The 22,191-nt window shown below is 38.3% G+C and overlaps 1 protein-coding gene across 1 annotated transcript in view; it reads right to left on the bottom strand.

Annotated features, from left to right (window-relative positions):
- Positions 1-22,191, bottom strand: part of opn5 (opsin 5) — a 49,467-nt gene that overhangs the window by 20,225 nt on the left and 7,051 nt on the right. The window contains exons 2-3 of the mRNA XM_062437083.1: positions 20,735-20,881; positions 1,303-1,422 (exon numbers count right to left, since the gene is read on the bottom strand). Coding sequence (XP_062293067.1) covers positions 1,303-1,422; positions 20,735-20,867 — 253 coding nt within the window. The 5' untranslated portion in view covers positions 20,868-20,881. The remainder of the gene's footprint in view (positions 1-1,302; positions 1,423-20,734; positions 20,882-22,191) is intronic.

Genomic DNA, 22,191 nt, shown 5'->3' with positions numbered 1-22,191 from the left:
GAGCAGTGAAGAACAGCAGTAACAAAGAAGAGCAGCTGACTAACATACACTGCAGCATTAAACAACGTAATGTGAACAAACTCTGAGGTGAAGAAATGAACTGTGTCACCTCAACAACCCTGCGCCTGTTCAGGGTGTGGGACAGTGTTGTCTTTACCCAGAGCTAACAGTGCAGTAGATAGGCTGCTCTCCACTGATAGAGACATGGCATTAATGCCTACACAGCACAGCACTCTGCCTGTTCTTATTCTCATACAGGCAGCAGACTGTAAGATGCTTTCAAATGAAAATGAAAAGGTTGCACATTATTTATGTATCTTATCTGCCAGTATTGTCTTGGACCGACTCCTAACTGGACGTGATGCAAACAACAGAGCAAGCAAACATCAGATTGTTTCAACATTTGAACCTTCCCCGTGTGTCAGTGACTGAGACAGGCTGAGCAATGTGCTGCTTGTTTGAGAGAACGCTCCGGTTCTATTAAGTTTTATGCACCTAATCCTACTTTCATTAGTCAAAATCGACATTGATGTCCTTTTGGGATTAAAAAGTGGACCTACAGTACCAGTCAAAAGTTTGGACACATTTTCTCATTGATGTGAATGGGAAAGTGTGTCCAAACTTTTGACTGGTACTGTATGTTCATTCTTGCTCTGTCCTGTCCATACTTACTGCTGACTAGAAGGGGAATGATGTGTCTTTTGCATTGAATATACAGTGAGTTACAGTTTGTGTATTAAACCTGGAGGACAGTACTGTTTATTACCTAACACTTTACGTAACACTTTGTGTTTGCTGTGCAGTGACTACACCTGAGCAGGTCATACACAGGCACTGAAAACAGACAGAATCAAATCAAATTAAAACAAAAAATCAACCTCTGTGTGTCCCAGGCCTTGAAACACTGTACACTGCATGTGAAAATGTTGTACCTGTATTTGTGGTGCAACCATACCTTGTTTTTTAATTGGGAGTGGGGGCCATGTAATGACTACTGTAACAATCGTGTGCATGTGTGTTTTAGACTTCACTGTACTGTAATACACTTGAATAATTATAATTACAAGTGGACATAGCATCAGAAGAGGGAAACCTTGGTGTGGACTCCTGCCTTGCTGAAGGACAAAATAAACACACTGATGCCAGGCTAGATTTTACTCATGAAGTCTAGATACAATATATTTAGTAGTGCTGTTACTAGTTTCTATTTAGAGTGACAGCAAGTGTACAATAAATACTTTAGTGGTGCTTACACCAAACAATCTGCCATCACTGATTTTACAACTTAAAGTTCTACCATACCTGATATGCCAAAGTCGAAGATGGCTAGATTAACAGTCATGAGCTCTGGCGGCTTCAACTTGGTCTTGCGTTTGATGGTCATATAAATGACATAGCCATTCCCTGTTGCAGACATGATACCTGTAGGAGAGAAAGAAACAATGGGGTTAGAGGTTGTTAAAATAGCATTTGCATTTGTGAGACAGCAAATTTAAATTACATTTACATTGTGGATGCTTGGCTGTGTTTCAGTGGACAAGCCAACTGTGTTTCAGAGCAAAGAATACTACTCAGTGTTTTTGATACCTAATTTTATATACTTGGCAATTTTTTTAATCATTCAAATTTTGCTGGATGTTTTTTTTATACATTTTACAGTAAGATATTCATGTGATTTTCTGACTTCAAGAGAGCTTTCAACTGTTTGTCATGATGGGCTCTATTACAGACGTCTACATTGTAGTATAAGGTTAAATTAGTGGTTCTGGAAAATAGGCGTGCTGTTAAAATTGAAGAAAAACAAACTGAAATCTGTGCGAAGAAGAATTGAAGAAGTATTCATCAGGGTTGCAATTTAGACCAAGCAGAGCAGCGAATTCCAGCAATAACACATGAGACTGACCAACACACACTGCAGCTGCGCTCACACAGCGTGTTGGACAGCAGTGTCTTTCTCCCGAGCTAATGGTGCAGAAGAGAGGCTGCTCTCCACCACTTTCATTTTAAAACTAAAATTAAAATGCCAGTAAACTGTCCTCCCAAAATGTTTTCTGCCTGCTTGTTAAACCACATTTTTTTTGCTGAGTAATAGATTACAATGAGTAATATGTAATCAGTAATTAATTACAATTTTCAAGTAACTTGCCCAACACTGCAAAGCACCATGTTCCAAGTCAGAGACAGTAAAACCTAACCTTACCTAGCACTCATTATTCTATTCATAGCCCATGTTCTCATGTGGCTATGTGAGACGTGATGCAGAAGCTGATATTTTATGTAATTTTCTCATTAGATGCTCAACTAACTGAAATACTAATGTGTAATCATGTTTTATTCAACTGAAGAACATTAAGATTTTTCGGGTGTTTGACTTCACAGACCTGGAGAGGGTCATTGGTGCTTTTATCTTCTCCAGGCTTCATCGCTGTTGTCTGCTTCAATCCTTGATGCTCCTCACTAGCTGCCTGTCAATTTGCTAATTTATTTAGATGGTTTCTACATCTTCCACATCTTCATCTAGCTTTAGTTTTCAAAGCTGCTTGAGGTGCTCTGGTTAGTGTCTACCAATTCTTGTTTTGTCAGTAAGGTAGATCTTGTGTTCATACCAAGGTTTTCATACACACACCATTCATTTCTTTTAACCACCTGTTAGTTATCTGTGTTTTAATGATATAAAGTACCCTAACATTGAAAGGTTTTATAAGTAAAGTTTATGATTTATTACTAGTGTCAGACTCAGTTGCAAATAATGTGTCTGAAAACAATGGTCAATGCTTCAAGTCAACCAAAGTAATTAAAACCTGTTAAATGCTATTTTCATCCTGAACACTGTTTTTACACCCACACCACCAATTCTGCCTATCAGACAAGTATTCATTTATTGAGTAAATTGTTGAGTTATTGAGGGAATCCTCAGGAAGATGAAACCCTATACTTGTGCTGCGGACCCCATTCCCACATCTCTCCTCAAGTAATACATCCCCGTTCTCTGACCCGTGATCACTGAAACTGTCAACCTCTCCCTTCAAACCGTAATATTCCATCTGCCCTCAAGGTGGCAGTCATCTACCCCCTCCTCAAAAAGCCTACCCTGGACCCAGAAGTTGTTGCCAGCTGAAGACCTCCCTTTCCTTTCCATGATGTTGGAGAAAGTGGTTGCTTCTGAGCTTCAGGACCACCTTAAACACAGCACACAACACTGAAACAGCTGTGTTATGAATGACCTGCTAATGGCAGCTGATGCAGGGTCCCCTTCTCCTCTGATTCTCCTTGATCAGAGCACAGCATTTGACACTGTGGTACATACTGTCCTCTTAGAGCACCTCCACACCACCACTGAACTGTCAGACTCTGCACTTCAGTGGTTTATGGCCAACCTTTCTGGTAGGGCTGATTATGTCTCATTGGGAGGATGCTGGTCTAAATCACTCCCTGAGGTGTTTCACAGGGATCAGATCTTGGTCCCATCCTGTTTACCCTCTACATGTGCCCCTTTGAACGTGTCATTGGCTGACATGGGATGTCTTTTCATTGCTATGCTGATGATACCCAACTGTACTTCAAAACTGCCCTAAGCCCTTCTTCAGCCATGTCTCACCTCAGCACCTGTCTTAAGGAGACAAAGCAAACAAAGGCATCGTATTGGGCAGATGTGTGTTCCTCAGCTCTCTACTTGCTGTTTACTTTGTGCTTTTGTTTGTACGTTATTACTTGTTTTTTTTTTTATATAACTCCAAAGACAGTTTTCTACCGCTTACACTATCACTATAGAAATATAGTGGAATAGCAGAGTGGAACAGTAATTAACATTGGGGACACTGGAAAGTTTCAGAGCTGGCTCAAAACATACATCAAAGGTAGAAAGCTCAACGTGTCTGAGGAACATGACAACTGCTTTGAGGTTCCACAGGGGAGCTGCCTCAGTCATTTATTATTCTCACTGAACATGCTGCCATTTGGTGACATCATCAGAGAGCACAATGTATGTTTCCATAGTTATGTGGATGATCCTTAACTGTATATCTGCACTGAACCAAATGATGCTGCAGCCATAAACTCCATTACTACCTGTCATCTGGCAATAAATACATGGATGAGCAATCATTTCTTGAAGTAAATGTGGGGATAAAACTGAGATCCGTCTAGTTGGCCCCAAAACAAAAATTGAAACACTGCACAATAATCTGGGGAAATTAACTCCATGGATTAACGTTTTGGTGTTATTTTAGATTCAGATTTAAACTTCAGGTCTTACATTAACACTGTTACTGTTATATACTTTTACTGGCCTCCCGGAAAAAAACACTGAGAGACTTCAGCTCATTCAAAACTCTGCAGCTCGGCTATTAACCAGAACTAAGAGGAAAGCTGCTCTGCACTGATTTCATCTAAGTTTCACAATTGACTTTAAGGTCCTCCTCCTTATACAAAGCCATAAATGGGCTGGGACCAAGCTACATGGCTAACTCCTTTGTTAATCATTTGCCTTCAAGAACACTGTGATCATCTGCTGCAGGCTTTTTGGAGGTTTCCAGCAGTGGCAAAGTGGCAAAGAGAAAGCCACTGTTGAAGAAAACTCATATTAAATCTGGACTAGAGTTCACCCAAAGGCATGTGAGAGACTCCAAGTTCAACTGGAAGAAGATTCTTTGGTCTGATGAGACCAAAATGGAGCTTTTTGGCATCAGTCTAGACGCTGTCATCAAACACTACACATCACCACAAACACACCATCCCCACCGTGAAGCATGGTGGTGGCAGCATCATGCTGTGGGGAAGCTTCATGGCAGCAGGCCTTGGGAGGCTTGTAAAGGTAGAGAGTAAAATATAATGAAATCCTGGAGGACAATATGATTCAGTCTGCAAGAGAACTACGATTCGAGAGAAGATTTATTTTCCAGCAGACAATTACATGAAACATACAGTGAAAGCTACACAGAAATGGTTTAAAGACAACAAGGTGAATGTTCTGGAGTGGCTGAGTCAAAGCCCAGACCTCAATCCAATAGAGAATTGGTGGCTGGACTTGAAAAAGGCTGTTCTCGAGCGACCTGACAGAGCTTGAGCAGTTTTGCAAAGAAGAATGGAGTAAAATTGCTGTGTCCAGATGTGTGAGCCTGACTGAGACCTATCCACACAGACTCAGTGCTGTGATCGTGGCCAAAGGTGCATCTACTAAATACTGACTTGAAGGGGATGAATATTTATACAATCACATATATATCTTACATTATATATTTTTAATGAATTGACATTACTTTGTAGAAATCTGTTTTCACTTTGACATTAAAGAGGTTTTTTTTGGAAAATCTTTTTAAAAGCCAAATTATATTGACCATGAATCAATTTTTAAAAGCAATAAAAGGGGAACAATCCAAGGGGGTGAATACTTTTTATAGGCACTGTAAAGGACTGGATGAGCACAAATGTCCCCTGGTTAAACAGCAGCAAAACTGAAGCTCTATTCATTGGCACTACACACCAGATTCAGTCACCCCCCCAAACTACCCAGGACATCCCCCTTTCCTCCTCAGTTAGGTTTGACCCTCATCTAACTTTCAATAACCATGTAAGAAATATATGCAAAATCTCTTTCTCCCATTCCAAAAATGTATCTAAACCTTGCTCCTCTCTAACCCTGTCAAATGCAGGGAAACTTATCCATGCATTTATCTCCTAAAGACTGGATTTATTGCAATGCAGTTCTCACAGGGATCCCTGGCAGAAGCATCCAGTATCTCAAGTAAAATTAAGAACAGCGCTGCCAGGATCCTAATGACACTGCACAAAGCACAAACACATAACACCAATTCTGTTTTCATTGCACAGGCTCCATGTGCCAGCAACTTGCTCCTCCGGGCCCCCGGTACTAAGCTCCACACTTAGGGTGGATCAGGCCTTCTGCTCTGCTGTACCACACTTGTTGGAACAGCCTTCCTAACTATCTGAAGGCAGCGCACAGACACTAGACTCTTTTTTTGTTTTTTTGTTAAAGGCCTTAAAACCTTCCTATCCAAGAAGGCTTTTTCACCCTAACTATTATTATTATTATTTTCTTTACGCTGTGTGTTCTATGTTATTAATACTATAGCACTTTTAGTCTCACAATGAATGAAAAGTGCTTTACAAATAAAATCTATTTATTATAATTATTATAATACTATTATTATCATTATTTCTATTAGTAGTAGTATAGTAGTAGTAGTAGTAACAGTTTGAAGCCAACTGTGGTCCAAACTTGAAACCTGTCATGTTCATAGATTCAGGATGTCATTATAAGAATTTTAACAAGGTCAAATATACAAATTACTATTCAAAGTACAGTATTTTGGGAGAGGATCTGTAGTAACTTTGGCTAAGAAGACCTGTAGACATGTACAGACTAAAAAACGTGTAAAAAGCCAAGTGTAAATGCAACCAAGAAGCAATAAAGATAATATATAGAATAAAGATAATTGAGATGCATTCTACCGATTTGTTAAAAAGGTGTGAATGCTTCTCTGTTCCAATTAGTATACAGAAACTTTACTATATCATTACTGGCCTGTCATAAGAAGAGATGCTGAAATGATCTGTTGTTTTCTGTTTTCTGCTGTCTTAGAAGAGCACCAGGACATCATGCTGCTGTAATGTTTATCTGATCCCTGATCATGTGAACAACCTGTGTGGATGACAGAGCTGTGTGGGTCACTTGTAGTTGACAGGTTTTAGCCACCTTGCTAACTGATCCATTTTTCAAGTTATGCTTCTTCCAGTGTTTTTGGCAGTTTCTAAACAGCTACAGGTGCATTACCACCAAACTCTGGTCGTGAGTACCCTAATTGCATGTAGCCTAGGAAAAACAGGATGGATTGCAATCAGATTTGTGATATAGGGGACACACATACTGTGTAAAAAATAAGGGTAAATGGAAGTGTATTTAATCACATCTGGATTTGATCAGGATGCAAGACATTTGAAATTAAGTTTAAATGCTGATCCTGACTATCATGTGAGCTTCGATGCACCTTTTAAGGCAAGAGACATTACGCCTTTATGATTTCTATTAGACAATGGAGTCTGGTGACAACGACCAATTCCAGAATAGGTCTGCCCACCTTCAGAGTGTAACTGAAAGAGACTTTAATAATTGAATACAGCAAAGTTGGAAGGATAACCTCTCTAGATCTCTTCTCTATGAAACTACTGAATTCAGTTCTGATGTGTGAAATAGATCCCCAACATTAAAATCACAGTCATTTTGACAGTAGGCTATCTTCAAGCTGTGGCGGAAAGGTGAACTTTGGTGGATTTAATGTAAAAAAAAAACCAAACAAACAAAAAACAACAGAAAGTTAAATTCCTCCAGATGAATTCCTTTTCAAAAGTCAAACAAACCTTGAGGTACAGCAGCTTCTCTTGTTCTGAGTCTACTGAACTGCTATGAATGAAACATGACAGGGAAAAGCTTGAGGCCTGACCAGTAACATCAGGCTGTCAACACCCACTGGAAGCAATATTTTAATCCCATCAAGTCATCACTTAACAGGGGGCTAAAATATTAAAATAAATAAACCTTAAAAAGACCCAGATATTTCCAGTGCACCGAACACTTCATTATCTCAATTAAAGATGCATCATGTAAGATTTGGCCAAACTTTTAGTTTAAAACATTAAAAAATGTAATAAAATCATCAACAGAATGCAAAGAAGTAACATTTCTGATATTATGTGAAAGATGTCTATGTATTCTGTTGCAGAGATATCTAACTTTAACCAGTTACTGCTAACCAGCTATCCATGGCCCATCCTGTCTCGTAATACCACTTTATACCTCAGCGATGAGGTCATAGTGATTCACGGTAGCACCCAGTCTGCTCAGTCCAACATGAGAGGATAAATAAGTAATACTGCCCACCATATATCATTTTATCTATTTTTTGAGGCAGGCTGAAAGCTGCTCTAACTGTCACAGTAAGACTGTTAATATGTCACTTTATTATGTTTTAAGGTGAGAATATAACCACTCACACTACATTCCCAATATTTGGTCAGTTTGTTAAAATAATGCCTATTTGTTAATTTGCTCTGATGTTGTCTGAAGCGCTGGCTCTAATGTCTCCGTCATAGCACAAATCAGACTCTCAAACCTCTTAAAAGAAACAGCTGCCAACAGTTCCAATTGACACACATATTCCTGGAATCCATGAAGAAGATTGACTCAGCAGTTGTGAAAAAAGTCAAATCTGCCCTTGCATTTGAGTTGAACAACAGACACCCTGACTGTGACTCAACACTTATGCAGTTTCTTCATGAGAGCATTGCTCTTGACCCACATTAGACATTTTTCCCTTTCTGGATGAAATCACTCTTGGCAAGATCTTCAACAGCCTGACTGAGAACATCTGGATGACCTACCCCCCACATGTATTTGTTAAATAGTTTCTAAACTGAATTAATATAATACAATCTATTGCATCAAGACATTTCGATTTCAAGGCCATGAGACCCATAATGCATCTTGATGACTACAATTGCTGTGAACAGCTCTGTACAAATCAGTTTTATTTGAACTGAATTTCAGTATTTAACTAGAACTAAACAGACGATCAAAGATTAAACCATCAGATTCTTCTTTCTTGGATTTGTATATTTGTCACAGATCTTTTCCTTGTAAACATTTCTAATAGTAACATTATATTGCTGTTTTATTGACTTGTCTTTGGTAGGCCCAGGCCTCAGAGGATGAGACAGAGGAACAGTCAGAAATAGCATCCAGCAGTGCCTCAAAAATCCAGTTATCGTTACACCCCTGTACTCTATGTAAAATCTAAGCTGAACTGGACCACAGGACTCTATCTAACTCACTGAATTAACCAAATTAACTAACTAAAGGCAGATTTTCCAAGTTCAGAATAAACTAGTTCAAGTCCCACTGTTTATTCTGAACTTAGTTAGTTAATTTAGGTAATTTACTGCGCACAAGGACAAGAATTTAACAGAGTACGATGAACACATTGGGTCTAATGTGGACTGACACAGTGAACCCTGAGAGGTTTTCCTTCTTTCTTAAGTGTAAACAAGTGTAAACAACTCAAGTGTAAAATTGTCCTTTGAAATATGTCAATCAACTTTATGCTACTTGAATACAAGATGTGACAGCAGAGACATGTTAAACTGGCTCCAACAGCTGCCCCATTACCTTATTTGTTATAAGTTGTTATTATTACCACGACAAATGACCACTATTACACCTGATAAAATGCTGTTGTTAGCACAATTACATCAAGTGACAGTAATAACCACGACATCAAACTGCTGTAAATGCAACATTGACAGAGCAGTTGGTCTCCTTATGTGTTTATTCAGAGTAGATTTATACACTGACACATCTTTATTGTGCCTCTGGGCAACCGAAAAGTCACTCATGTGGAAAACAAAAAGACTCTGTCAGCACCGGTGGCCATCTGCTGGTCACACCACAGTTAACACTACTTCAACCAGCAGATAGCTCAGTCCTGCTTAAGAACAGTGGCTGTGACACACACAAATCATGGTTGCAATTAAGGAACTTAAAACAGCAGAATGAATATATAACATGATAATAATAATAATAATAATAATAATAATAATAATATTAACATATATTAACTTAACTATTACTAGTACCTACAGCTGGGTTTATTTGACTGACTACAGTGACTACCCGTGGTGTGTAAGGAAATGTTGTAAAATAACATGATAGCCCTACTTATAATGGAGTGTTGTAAAGCTATAACATTAGTCTCATCAATTTATAGCACATTAGCCATACCGATTTTTATAAAGCTAACATTCTAGGCATATCAATCTTAAAAGGTACTGCTGTAACCCTAACAGTTACCCATATTCATTTTTATAAGGTGTTGTAAAGCTAACGCATTAACCATATCAACTTTACAAGGCAATGTAAAATAAATAAATAAATAAAAATCTGAAGTTTTCAAATTGTAATCAGTGATCTAAATGTGTGGGTATTTTCCAGTAGTGAGGTGAGGGTTAGGGTAAGGGTTAGGGTTAGGGTAAGGGTTAGGGTAAGGGTTAGGGGTTAGGGGTTAGGGTTAGGGTAAGGGTTAGGGTAAGGGTTAGGGTTAGGGTAAGGGTTAGGGTTAGGGTGTTTTGAAAGTCAGCTGTAAAATGTTTCACTTTACTGAACGTCAGCATCTACTGTGACGAGGCAGGAATTTGGAGTGTTTGGGTCACTATTTCATGTTATAACAAAATGAAGTACTTCTTTTCATAGGCCTACATAGTGCAGGTGTAAATGTTGGCTTACTAATAAAGTGCTGCGTCCATAAACATCAGAAATCAGTTTTCAGAGCTTGTAATAATCAAAACTGTGGAGGGCTTCTCAACCAAGATGTGTCATTCAATTCAGTAATGAGGCACAAGGTGTTACCGTCTCAAACAGCGTTTCATATTATTTTCCATGAAAAAAAACTGGAAAGTTTGTTGAGTGTAAGTCACAAACTAACTGTTTTTGAAAGCAAATGTGAAGACCAGGCAGTCATAGAAAAGGAAGCTGATCAAATCAAATGAACAACTGAAGACTTTACTTGAGTCAACAGTGTTGTATCACCTGGAGTCACTTATGTACTCTTGCTGCAGACAATTCACGAAACAACAATGTGCAAAGCTACAAAAAGTCAAAATGATCAGAAAAGGCTTAAGGAGGTAGTTTATGACATCGCTCTTCCCTGTTAAGCTTATTAATAAAAATAACAAGTCTCTGATTGTTTGCTTAATGGATTATGTCATGCTCCTCCTGTGGTTAACACAGTTGTTCTGTAGTTCCCACCATCACAAATAATTCTTGAGTGATTTCTCAGTAATTAGAGAGGCTGTTTTCTCATCTTGATGCACTTGAAGGACTCAACTCATTATGCTAACAAGGCCTTTAAAAGGAAAGATTGATTCTGGAGTATTTTTCTATGTAAATGAGCTTGATCATACATAAGCACAGCCATATAGAATGTGTGTGATTCAACATGTGTATAGCTGTAAATATGTTATGTGATAAATGTTGTTATTGCCATTTATAATCTTTTTTTTTAAACCAAATTTGTAAAATGTAATAACTTTATCCACAATATTATTCTGCAGTAGAGAACAACAGCAAAACCTACATTTATTATTGTAAAATACTGCAGAACATTACTTAAGGAAAAGATCAAATATAACCTCTATGATCTTTATATCTAGCACATACAGTATATGCACTATTTCAACATGGCTACAGGGGATTAAATGTAGGAGCAATTTCTTATGTCAATTCTGCTAAGTAACTCCAACATCACCATAACAATCAGACACTCAGCAGCTCAGCAGCAGAGGTGGAGAAAAGATCACTTCTCCTTTTCTTTCAACACATTTTTCTGGAAAAAGAAAAGAAAATGAAATAAATAAGTCCTGGCCCGGGGTTAACAACCATTAACCTTCACTTATAAACCTGCTGCCCCATCAGCTGCTTCCCATTCATCCCTTTTGATCAGCACAAACGCCCTTTTCACTGCTGAATAAACCTGATTCATTCCAAATATTTATGAGGGCACAAAGTAAAATGGCAAATGAAATAAATAAATAACACAACAAACTGACTGTACGTCTCCTCATTTCCGTGAACTCATATGATGCATTGCACCAGGAACCAAATAATAACGAATAAGAGGCTCTCGGCCAAGATTTAGGCTGTTGGAGTGTTCCCACATGAGGCCATGAGGGTAAATCTTCATCTTAAAAAATGGAAAAAAACCATGTGAGGAATCTGAATTGTTAGAAAACGAATTACATGACATGCCTCCTCCTTTGTTCATGTTTATCTCCTTATATCTTGCCGCCTTATTATATTACAGTTTGTGGTGTCAGATATTGTATTTGGAGAGACTGAGCCCTGACACAGGGATGGAAACAGCAGGGGTTAACAGCTGATCACCTCCCAGTTTAATCCACTTAGTTGAACTAGTCCTGTTGCTGCAGCTGATTATTGTTAGTGAAGCTTCTTGCCTCTGTCTCACCATGGAATCATCTGGACATGTGATTAGTTGCGTGTCACATTGGCTTATCAGGAGGATAGCTATGCTTGATTTTGAAACGTTTACCATATTGTCCGTTTTTATTTATTAATTTTTTTGTTCTGATCAGCAGAACCAGCCATGCGGACATAGCTGTTAAAGTTTCAAACAGAACCAAATGTTTCTGGTTTGGACACGCATGAAAAAGGAGACACTTTTCTGTCATATGTCCAGATTCTTCAAAAGGACAATTTCAAGGCTTGAATGAGGTGTAAAAAAGTTATTTGCATAAGCTTGGGGAATAAGATATATACATTCATAATAATCATATGTATTGTCAGAGGAGGAAGTCAATCAAAAACAAGGACTTTGATATATCAACATTTTAGTTATAGGAAAACAGGCTTAGATTTTTTTAAACTATGCAGCCCCCCCGGGGTCACAGGGTAGAATAAAAACTTGATCTGTAAATCTGTGCGTAGCAAAGGCGTAAATGAGAAAATGAATGAATTCCATTTAGCTGAGTCAGTTTCAGGATCCTGGTATTGAACATGCTGGCTCACTATAACTATAACTTACTGGAACTCTTGCCCTAACACAGACATTATGCATCATGATTTTGATTGTCTCCACAGCTCTTATAATTGTAAAAAATAATTCCATTGAACTCCTGAAACTTAGTAATAAAGCTCTTATCAGATTGCTTTTAACTTGAAAATGCTGGTGCTGCTTTATTGTAAACTCTAAAGTTAAGAAGTTACATGACTTCACTGTTCATAGCACATGCTACAAAAGATATCATAGAGTCCACACACAGAACATGATACATGCTTTTACTTAACAGTGTATCAGTGAGAAAACCTAAGGGTTGTTCATTAAAACAGATAGGTACAGGGTACGGGATTACCTTTATGTCATAATAACTCAACACAATCTCCCAAGAATAAGAAAAATCTAAATGAATTGAAAGTGAATAAAAATAAACTGTAACCAAAAAAATGACCTCAAAGGCAAAACGTACACTAACTATACAATTTATTTTTTATTCATTTTCAATTTATTTACTATTATTTGTTTAATTCTTGAGGGATTTTGTTCAATTATTATGACACTAATTCAGTTGTATCTGATTTCATGTCATTTATCACAATGTCACTAAGTTGCTCTAACAATTAAGGAGTGACAAGTTTCATCAATCTGTCTCAGCTAGTCAGTTTGTCAATACAGAACAACACAACACATGATGTTGCATACAGCATATACACCATTCTGAATGAGCTCATCTCTATACTAAATCATATATCTTGTAGTATTTCCAGTAATATTACATTTTGTACCTCATGTTAACTTGTACTGTACTTTCTACTTCCTATCCACTGCATTGGGCTGAGTGTTACTTCTGTTTGTGAAGAAAATGTGTTTGTGTTTACAGAGATGACTTAATGGTTAAGGTTGCCTCAAAGCAGGAAATTACACACCCACTCAGGCTGCCTGTCAGACTCAGGTAATGTGCCTCGTGAAAGTGAAATCACACCAATTACAGAACCCTGAGTGAACATATAACCCTGAACAACAGAAGAAGAACAGTCTCTCTCCTATCCTTCCTCTCTCTCCTCTCTACCCCAACCAGTCGAGGCAGATGTTCTCCCACTTTGAGCCTGGTTCTGTCTGAGGTTTCTTCCTGTTAAAAGGGAGTTTTTTCTTGCCACTGTTGCTAAGTGCTGCTCATGTGGGAATGTTGGGTCTCTTTAAAATTAAAACCTGAAGAGTACGGTTTAGAACCTGCTCTATGTGTAAAGTGCCTTGAGATAACTTTGTTGTGATTTGGCGCTATACAAATAAAGATTGATTGATTGATTGATGATAAGATACCTATGTGCCCATAGGTGGCAAGGTGGCATCATCACCGGGCTTCTCATCAACAGTCCTCTGAGAAACTATACTTTAGTATGATTGCTGGGAGCTGAGAAGCCGCTGCACTATCGCGTGCCGCTGTCTTCATTTCCACCATTACACAGCATTCAAGAATACAGTGTGGGTTTGACCAGCCTTGAATTTTTCTGACTGAGGAAAAAACCTATAACCTATAATCATCAGGAAATGTATTTAATTGAATTCCCTACCACCCCCAACCTTTGCTGCTGCCTGTTTGTGGATGTAGCAGAGACCGTTGTTACCGTGTCGCCCCTACAATTAAGAACCACTTGTTTATTAACTATTTAGCCCAAATACATGACTAAGCTAACCTTACTGGTACATGTCAACAATCTGATTAGTTTTGTTATGTAACCATAGATGACAAAGAAGATAGGATACTTGGGGAGTTGGTAACACAATTTGGAGAAAAGCAGGAGTCAAAACATCTTATAATCCCTAAATAGTTGGACAAGAAAAATGTAATACCCCACCTCATATTTCTGGTTTGACCCACTGTATTTTTTTTATTTTTTTATTATATTTTGTTGATCTTTTATTGTCTTATCTTACCTCTGGTGTTTTCTCACTGCAAGATTATATTATGATACATTTGGGAGAACGTTTCCTCAATTCCTGTTTTTATTGATTCATTATTTATTTTTGTCTTTTGTTTTGTTTTTTACTATGTAAAGCACTTTGAGTTACATTACTATGTGCTATACAAATAAAGTCTGACTGACTGATTGATTGATTGATTGATCCATTGATTGATTGAGTGATTGACAATGTGTCTCAGTGTTTCAGTTCAGTCTGCTGTCATCAGGCTGCTGGTTTATTTTATGTGTACAACACAAAGTGCTACACATTACAGCAGTCAAATAAAAATGCAAAAAACAGAATAAAAAAGTAAAGTAGCATAAGTTTGATCATTTTCAGCTGTCCTGTAGTTGTCCATTTTGTCCAGAACAGCTGCTTTAACATTACTATTAAAAATGAAAAGTCAGTTGAAATGTAATGTTTTTTGCAACAGTCATCCATTGCAGTAAAATCAAATGTAATGTAGGCAGTATTGTTCAGGGTAGAATAGCAGATGGTCTGGGCTTAGCCTCAGACCCTGCCCACTGAAAACAACCCTGCATGTGTCTGACTGCAGAGAGATACTATCTGCACATGTATCACTGCATCTGCAACAAACAGGCTTTCATTTCTAAGGCACACCCTGACTTGCTGCAGACTATTCAGTCAAGAAATAGTCCAACAATACTGCTACATTTATAAGAATACATTGAGAGTGACAGACACTGCTGCTATATGGTAAATGGACTGTACTTATATAGCGCCTTTCTAGTCTTTTTGACCACTCAAAGCGCTTTTACAATACATTTCATTCACCCCATTCACACACATTCATACACTGATGGCTAGCTACCACGCAGGGTGCCAACCTGCACATCAGGGGAATCATTCATACACATTCATACACCGTTGGCACAGCAACGGGAGCAATTTGGGGTTAAGTGTCTTGCCCAAGGACACATGGACATGTAGACTGGAGGAGCCGGGAATCGAACCGCCAATCTTCCAATTGGTGGACGACCGCTCTACCTCCTGAGCTCCTAAAACATAATGATGTGTGGACATTGTGCAGGCTCCACCAGCTTCTGCTTCTTTGTGCGTGTTAAACCAAAAAGCTGTTTGCCAACAATAGACAACAGTTTTTAAATCTCATCTGATGCATTAATCACACTGAAACTGGATCTTCATTCATTATTAGTACAGTTATAAATGAATAACTGTATGGAGCATTTTCCACTAATAAACAGAATAGACACATTTGAAAACATTTGAATGTAAAAAATGGCAAAAATGATTAAAGCTGGAGTGCCAGATTTTTGTCTCCCCCTTTTGGCAGTGAGAATATTGCAGGGAGCTTGGCTGTGATTGGTTGACACAAGCATGCAGCACGTTCTCATGTGCACCCTGAATGACAGGCACACAGAGACAGCTAGTAAAAAACTATGTTTTGATGGTCTACAGACCCATTGTTCCAGTATGCCTGATGACCAGTACTCCTGTGGCTGTAAAAAAGGAGATAAATAGTTCTGTCACGCAGCCTCTGCAAAATGACTTGTTTCACTATCAGAATTTGATCCATTCGGTCCGATAACATTTGGAAAGTTTAACAAAGTGGCACGATTAACAGCCAAATGACCAACACACAATTGTTGCACATGACAAGAGATTTAAATACTTCATATATTGAGATTTGTCATGCGATGATAAGTTTAATCAACATTGTATGAACTTGTTGGACAAGAACTTGAGTGTAACAGATGTTCATTTATATGTAAAACCATACAGCAGGTTTTAATACACATTGATCTGAAAAATAAGAAGGAAGGATTAGAAATGATCTGATTAAATAATTCCCTTTTTAAAAATATATATATATTTAGTATTTTTCTTCCTTAGCAAGTAGAGGCTGACAGGAAATGAGGGGGTTGGGTGGGTGATAATATGCAACAAAGAGACATTGCAATTACATGGTCAGTGACTTAAACCTCCAGACCAGCAGTACACCTCAAGGGATGCATTCTTGTAATGTCAATGTAACATCTGTTAGTGTGGAACTTGTGATCTCATGATTTGACTCTATGTCACCCCTGGGATTTGTTCTCTCTTCTTCTCTGTACTGCTCTCTTTGCCACTTGCAGAAATTGTTTGAATACTGTAAAAGTTTTAAGATGGTCCAGATCTACGTTTTTTTGTGTACATATGTACCAAGTTTGTTCATTTTTGGTCCACATAGTACCTCTTTACTTCCAAAATATCTATCTGATTTATCCACACGCCTGCTGATGTCAAGTCAAAGATGTTACTCTGGGAGAATGTACCACTCTCTCTTCTACTCATCTTCCTCTGGAGACAGAGTCAGCTTTGAAACAGGTGACGCGTGTCAGTTTAATACAGTTCAGTGACTCTGGGAGCAGTGTTATATAATTAAACTTGCTTCTGTAAAAGCAGCAAATCAATAATTGTGCCAAACGTTTGTCTTAGATTGGTCTTTACCACAGGTTTGTATTATTGTTCATTCCATTCCTTTTTTTTTTAAAGTAGTTTTTAACAGTTTTGGGCATAGATTTAGTTGACCATAGATAGACATTTCAAAACCACGGACCACCCTACCTTCCCTTATTAAGGTGATATGGCTACCATGTTAGCTAACAGCAGCTTCTTTACACATCCAGTAGAGGAGCTACATTAGCATTTAGTCAGAGTTGTATTTCTAGCCACCTGACGAGCATAGGTCCAATATTCACTCTGTTTATGTTTCCATCTACTCCTGAGGGAAATATCTGCTGCTATAGCAGCTAAATGCTTCATTATGTTCACCAGCCTGTCACTAACGTTGTCTGCCATGTGTTTGGTGCTGTGCATAGTGCAGGGAGATCATGTGTCGTGTATAGTTGCTTATCTGAGCTTCTTCATTGAAAACAGCTGCCTGCTGCTCGAAATGACACGGGTGCATCAGTAGGGGTGAACCAAAAAAAGTAAAGTTGGGGGCCATAAAACCACAGCAATGAGCTAAAAGACAAAATTGTAAAAATGCATCAACACAAGAAATACTTTCACATTAGTAGTAGCAGTGATAATAATAATAATAATAATAATAATAATAATAATAATAATAAAACTAATAATGATAAGTTAAATTTATATAGTGCCTTTCACATACCAAAGGACACTTACTAGCTTTATTGTCATTATATTGAGGGTCAGACAACAATATAATGACATTTAGATAGCACTTCCTGAGCCATAACACAACAACTGAGGACATAAATAAAACATTGATCATTTATAAGAGCAATTAAGTGCTATATAAAAAGCCCCGAATTGTGCAAGTCATCACCTAGAAAAACAACAGTTTGTGACTTTATCACTTCTCTTTTCATTTTCAATTACAATGTGACTTTGGTGATCTACTATATATATGATGTAACTATACATCAGTCCCTCACAACCTCTCTTCCTCTAGCACTGCTGCCTTTATTTTTTCCCAGCCAAGGGTTGCTAGGACTAGGATAAGTCCTAGCAACCCTTGCCTAACCCCCTCCTGCTCAGGCTATATACCACTTCCATTTAACTGCTTACCATGTATTATGATTACAATCTGCACATGTAATACAGTAGCCTATCACGGTTTTTCACACTAATTGGAATTATGGCACTGGCTAAATAACAATGCCAAACAATAAAGTGGAGGACAGAGAAAATCCAGCCTTTTTATAACAGAGGTAGAAGGGAACAGAAGAAGCCAGATGATAATTTATAGTGAAAGCAGAAAGCATGTGAGCCTGTGATAGCTCACATTTACTGCATTTACATTCCACTGCTTATATGAGCATGTCAGCAGACCACCACTCAGCCCACTGACTGATAAGAGAAATCCTGTGAATGTGTGTTTGTATAGAATCTGAATTTACATTACACAGATTATAATGTTCTTGGCAGGCATTGGATTTAATAAGGCCTCTTTGGGATTATAATGTTCTGTGTGTGCAATGTGTGTGTGTGCTGTGCATATACTGTATGTGTTCATATGTTGGTGGGCGGGAAGGGATGCATGTTTGGTGAAAATTAAATCACACTTACACCTATTCAGTGCTATAAAAAAAGATTTAAAAATCCTGAGCAAACAACATGTTTCGGAAGACTGTGAGATGAAGTTGAACGCTCTTGGATCTTGAAGAGGAGTGACAATGATGTAAACACTCTGGAAATATCCAGTATTTTGCATTTCACCCACATGGCATTGTTGATTCACAGCATATTCTTCTTCCTTGTTAAAACCTGCTGCCAACGTTATTCACTGGTGCAACTCAGCAATGCAACCACCAACAGTTCAGTCAACGATGTGGGTGTGTTATCCTAGAAGCAGCTGATGTAGCCTTGAGCTGCTAGCCTCAAAATCATTTTCAAGATCAAGTCTCAACACTTGAGGCAATCTATCAGAGTTTTCACAGCTCCTACTGGAGCCACTAAAGACTTTTAACAACGTATTTCACAAATGTGTAGTACTCTACCCCTGTAAACATGTATTGATGTGTTAAAGTTCCCCTTTAATTTTCCTACTATTGTGTTGCTGTACATCTTATTTCCCATACATTCCCTAAATTGCCTGCACAAATAGAATGTGTACTTCCCTTTCCCCTGTTATACCAAAGCCTCAATAGAGCGTGGTCATTATTTATTGGTAGTAAAAAGCGAATGCAGCGACTTAACACACTGTAGGTTTACCAGTTCTGAAATGTGTACTGTTACCAAGCTGTATCTCAACAATGACCCTGTTTGTACTATGGGCTGCCTGAGGCCGTATCCAGAGGGGTTTTATTACCAGCAAAGGTCAGTTAATTTGATTTGAACATTAGTAATTACAGTCAGTCATCCGGATATTGAGAAAATGTTCTTTGGGATCATACTAATCCCAAGGCCAAAAGACAAGATGCAAATATGATACAATTAACATTGATATATTAGTCTGCATACTTTCTAAGAGTACACTTAGACAAGGGGGGGGGGGGGGGGGGGGGGGGGGGGGGTCGAAAGACCGGCTCAATGGAGTTGTAAATTTCACACTATTATACATTTTCTTAAACACAATAAACAGTTTTAGGTGGGCTGAAGTTTATTTTGTCCATTTATAGAACAAAAGTTGGCTGTTTCCCAGTGGAGAAAGATATATGCTTACTGAAGACCCTTCTCTCTGGTCGTGTTGAGATAACAGCTGCTCTCAACTATTCTCAAGTTATTTCTGCCTTCTAGAATTTGACCAGATATGGAGAAGTATTTTCTTGCTGTGGTTACTGGTAAATTGAATTACTACCACTTTGTGAGTCTGACAGGTTATATAGAGATACATAAATACATTGATTAAATGATCTGAAATAAATCATTTGTACACACAAAATGAACTAATCATGATCCAAATGACTCCATATTACTTTATAAATGTGTTTGTTTGTACAAAGTAACAGAACAATATCCTTAATATTTTAACATGGGATTAAGGGTCAACGATAACACAGTAGCAGTGATCTCTGTCCTTTTTTCAAGGCAGACATTTAGACATGGCTTAGCAAGAAAACAAGAGGTGTGATTAATAACATGAATTATTATGAATTACAATGAAGCTTTGCCTGTTTCAAGGCCCTGACATTGTACATGATACACTTATGGAGCCATCATTAGCGACATCAGGCTATGGTTTTCCTGCCATGACAAAGGGTCATTTAACTGTCCCTTACAATTTTCAATGTTTGCAGTAACATTAACACTTAATTTAAAGTGAATGTTGCAAATATAAGTGAAGTTACACTTTGATATGTCTGCTCAGTTAAGTAGGGGCACCCAGAGTATTAGCAGCTATGTTTTGGTGTTGCTACAGTTAGTTATTGCTTTCAGCACATTTGTCCTTTATATGTCCCTTTGTTTGTTTTTCAAAGGTGTGACGCCTAATCTAAAGCCCTTTTTTCTGATAATGGTATTATCATTCACAAGTTTAATCAGTGACCCACATCCTGTATTTACGTCTGAACGTTTCTACCAACTAACCAGGCAAATGCTGGTTAGGCAAAAACTGCTTCTCAATCACATATTGAAATATTACATTTCGTCTAGAATCAGTTGAAGCATTTATGTAGCATTTACATGCTACATCTGACTGAACGCTTGACTTTCAGGGAAAAGCTGAAATAAACATTTGTGAGAGATGAGGAAAAACTGACCTATGATGCAGATGTAAAATGCTGCAACAATATCCGCCTCTTTGGAGAGTTTTGAAGCAAAAGGGTCACCATGGAGGAGATAATGGGGGATGTAGGAAGAGTGTGGCCACGTCTCATTCTCCATCACTGCCATCAGTGGGGAATATTCTGTGAAGTGGAGGAAAAGGCAGAAACAATGAAGCTGCTTCCTCAAATTGAAAACAGTTCACATACATATACAGACATTAGAAAAGGACACATGGCTGCACTCAGGTATCTATACAGTGCATGAAATGCAAACACAAAAAATGCCGACGTTGAATAATTCATGAACCTACAAACCCATTTCACAAACACACACACACACACACATCAGTGTCCAACTTTTTCACATCAAGGTCCCCTAAGCTGACACCAATTGGACCACAGACCCCTTTTTTGATAAGGTTTTTGCTTTTAGACTTTTTATTCCAGTAGATGTATGAAACCCATGACCAAAATAGTCCTACATTCTGTCACTGTGTTACTTGGACAGAATTATATTGAAAATAAATTATCCCCCCCCCCTTGCTGTGGACCACCAAGAACCCCCTCCAGGACCTGTGGGGTATATCATCACAGCCAACCCAAAACAACTTAGCGGTGGACTATGACAGCTGAGTTAAAGGAGATGGACCTAAAAAGGGGTGAGGCACAGCATGCTGCACAAGACAGGTCTAGCTGGAGGCAGATCGTTGAAGCTTTATGTACCACCAGGGACCAAGAGGATTAAGTAAGTAAGTAGCTCTATATCATTATATCATGATGTCCCCTGAGCCAGCAGTCACAAACACATGTCACAGGTGTCAGCAACAGATTGCCTTTCGCCACTCTGGCAGGGAAGGGAGATGGTGATGGGAGCTGCACGTCTAGCATCATTTTTAATTGATAAAAGGATGGTTGTTAAGACATATCCCCAAGTTTGGGTTTGTCTCGGTTGTGCAGGTTAAAAAACAGAAAAGTAAACACCATATGCCTTTTTTCACAGTGGACAGTTTTTGAAAATCACAGGTATAAATAATGAAATGAAATCCAGGGTAGTGATATTGTACATGGTGGTTCACTGTCACGCAAATGTGGTTTAGGGGTGAGTCATATGAGTCATCATTAATGTTATGCTCGTGCTTTTTCTACTTTGACAAATCTAAATGTCTGCTGTGAAAAATTCATATAACACGGACATATTACCACCAAGCAACATTAGCATTTATTTAGAGTTGTGTTTTGGCCACCTGATGAAAGTGAGCGCAATAATCACTACTTTTAGCTCTGCTTCAGTTCATAACAACTCCTGCCAAAAAGTGTGTTTTTGCTGAAAATGATGTTATGAAAGTGGTGAGAGGGAACAAACATAGTTGTGAGCTACGAGACATGTATGAGGGGACATACAAATCTGAGGCTTTGTCTCCAAGAGCAACACCTTTCACTCATAAGTAGTC

This window comes from Scomber scombrus, chromosome 17 (genome assembly GCF_963691925.1).
Source record: "Scomber scombrus chromosome 17, fScoSco1.1, whole genome shotgun sequence".
Lineage (NCBI taxonomy): Eukaryota > Metazoa > Chordata > Actinopteri > Scombriformes > Scombridae > Scomber > Scomber scombrus.
The sequence above is the reverse complement of the archived record's forward strand: the minus strand, read 5'-3'. Positions and strand labels throughout refer to the sequence as shown.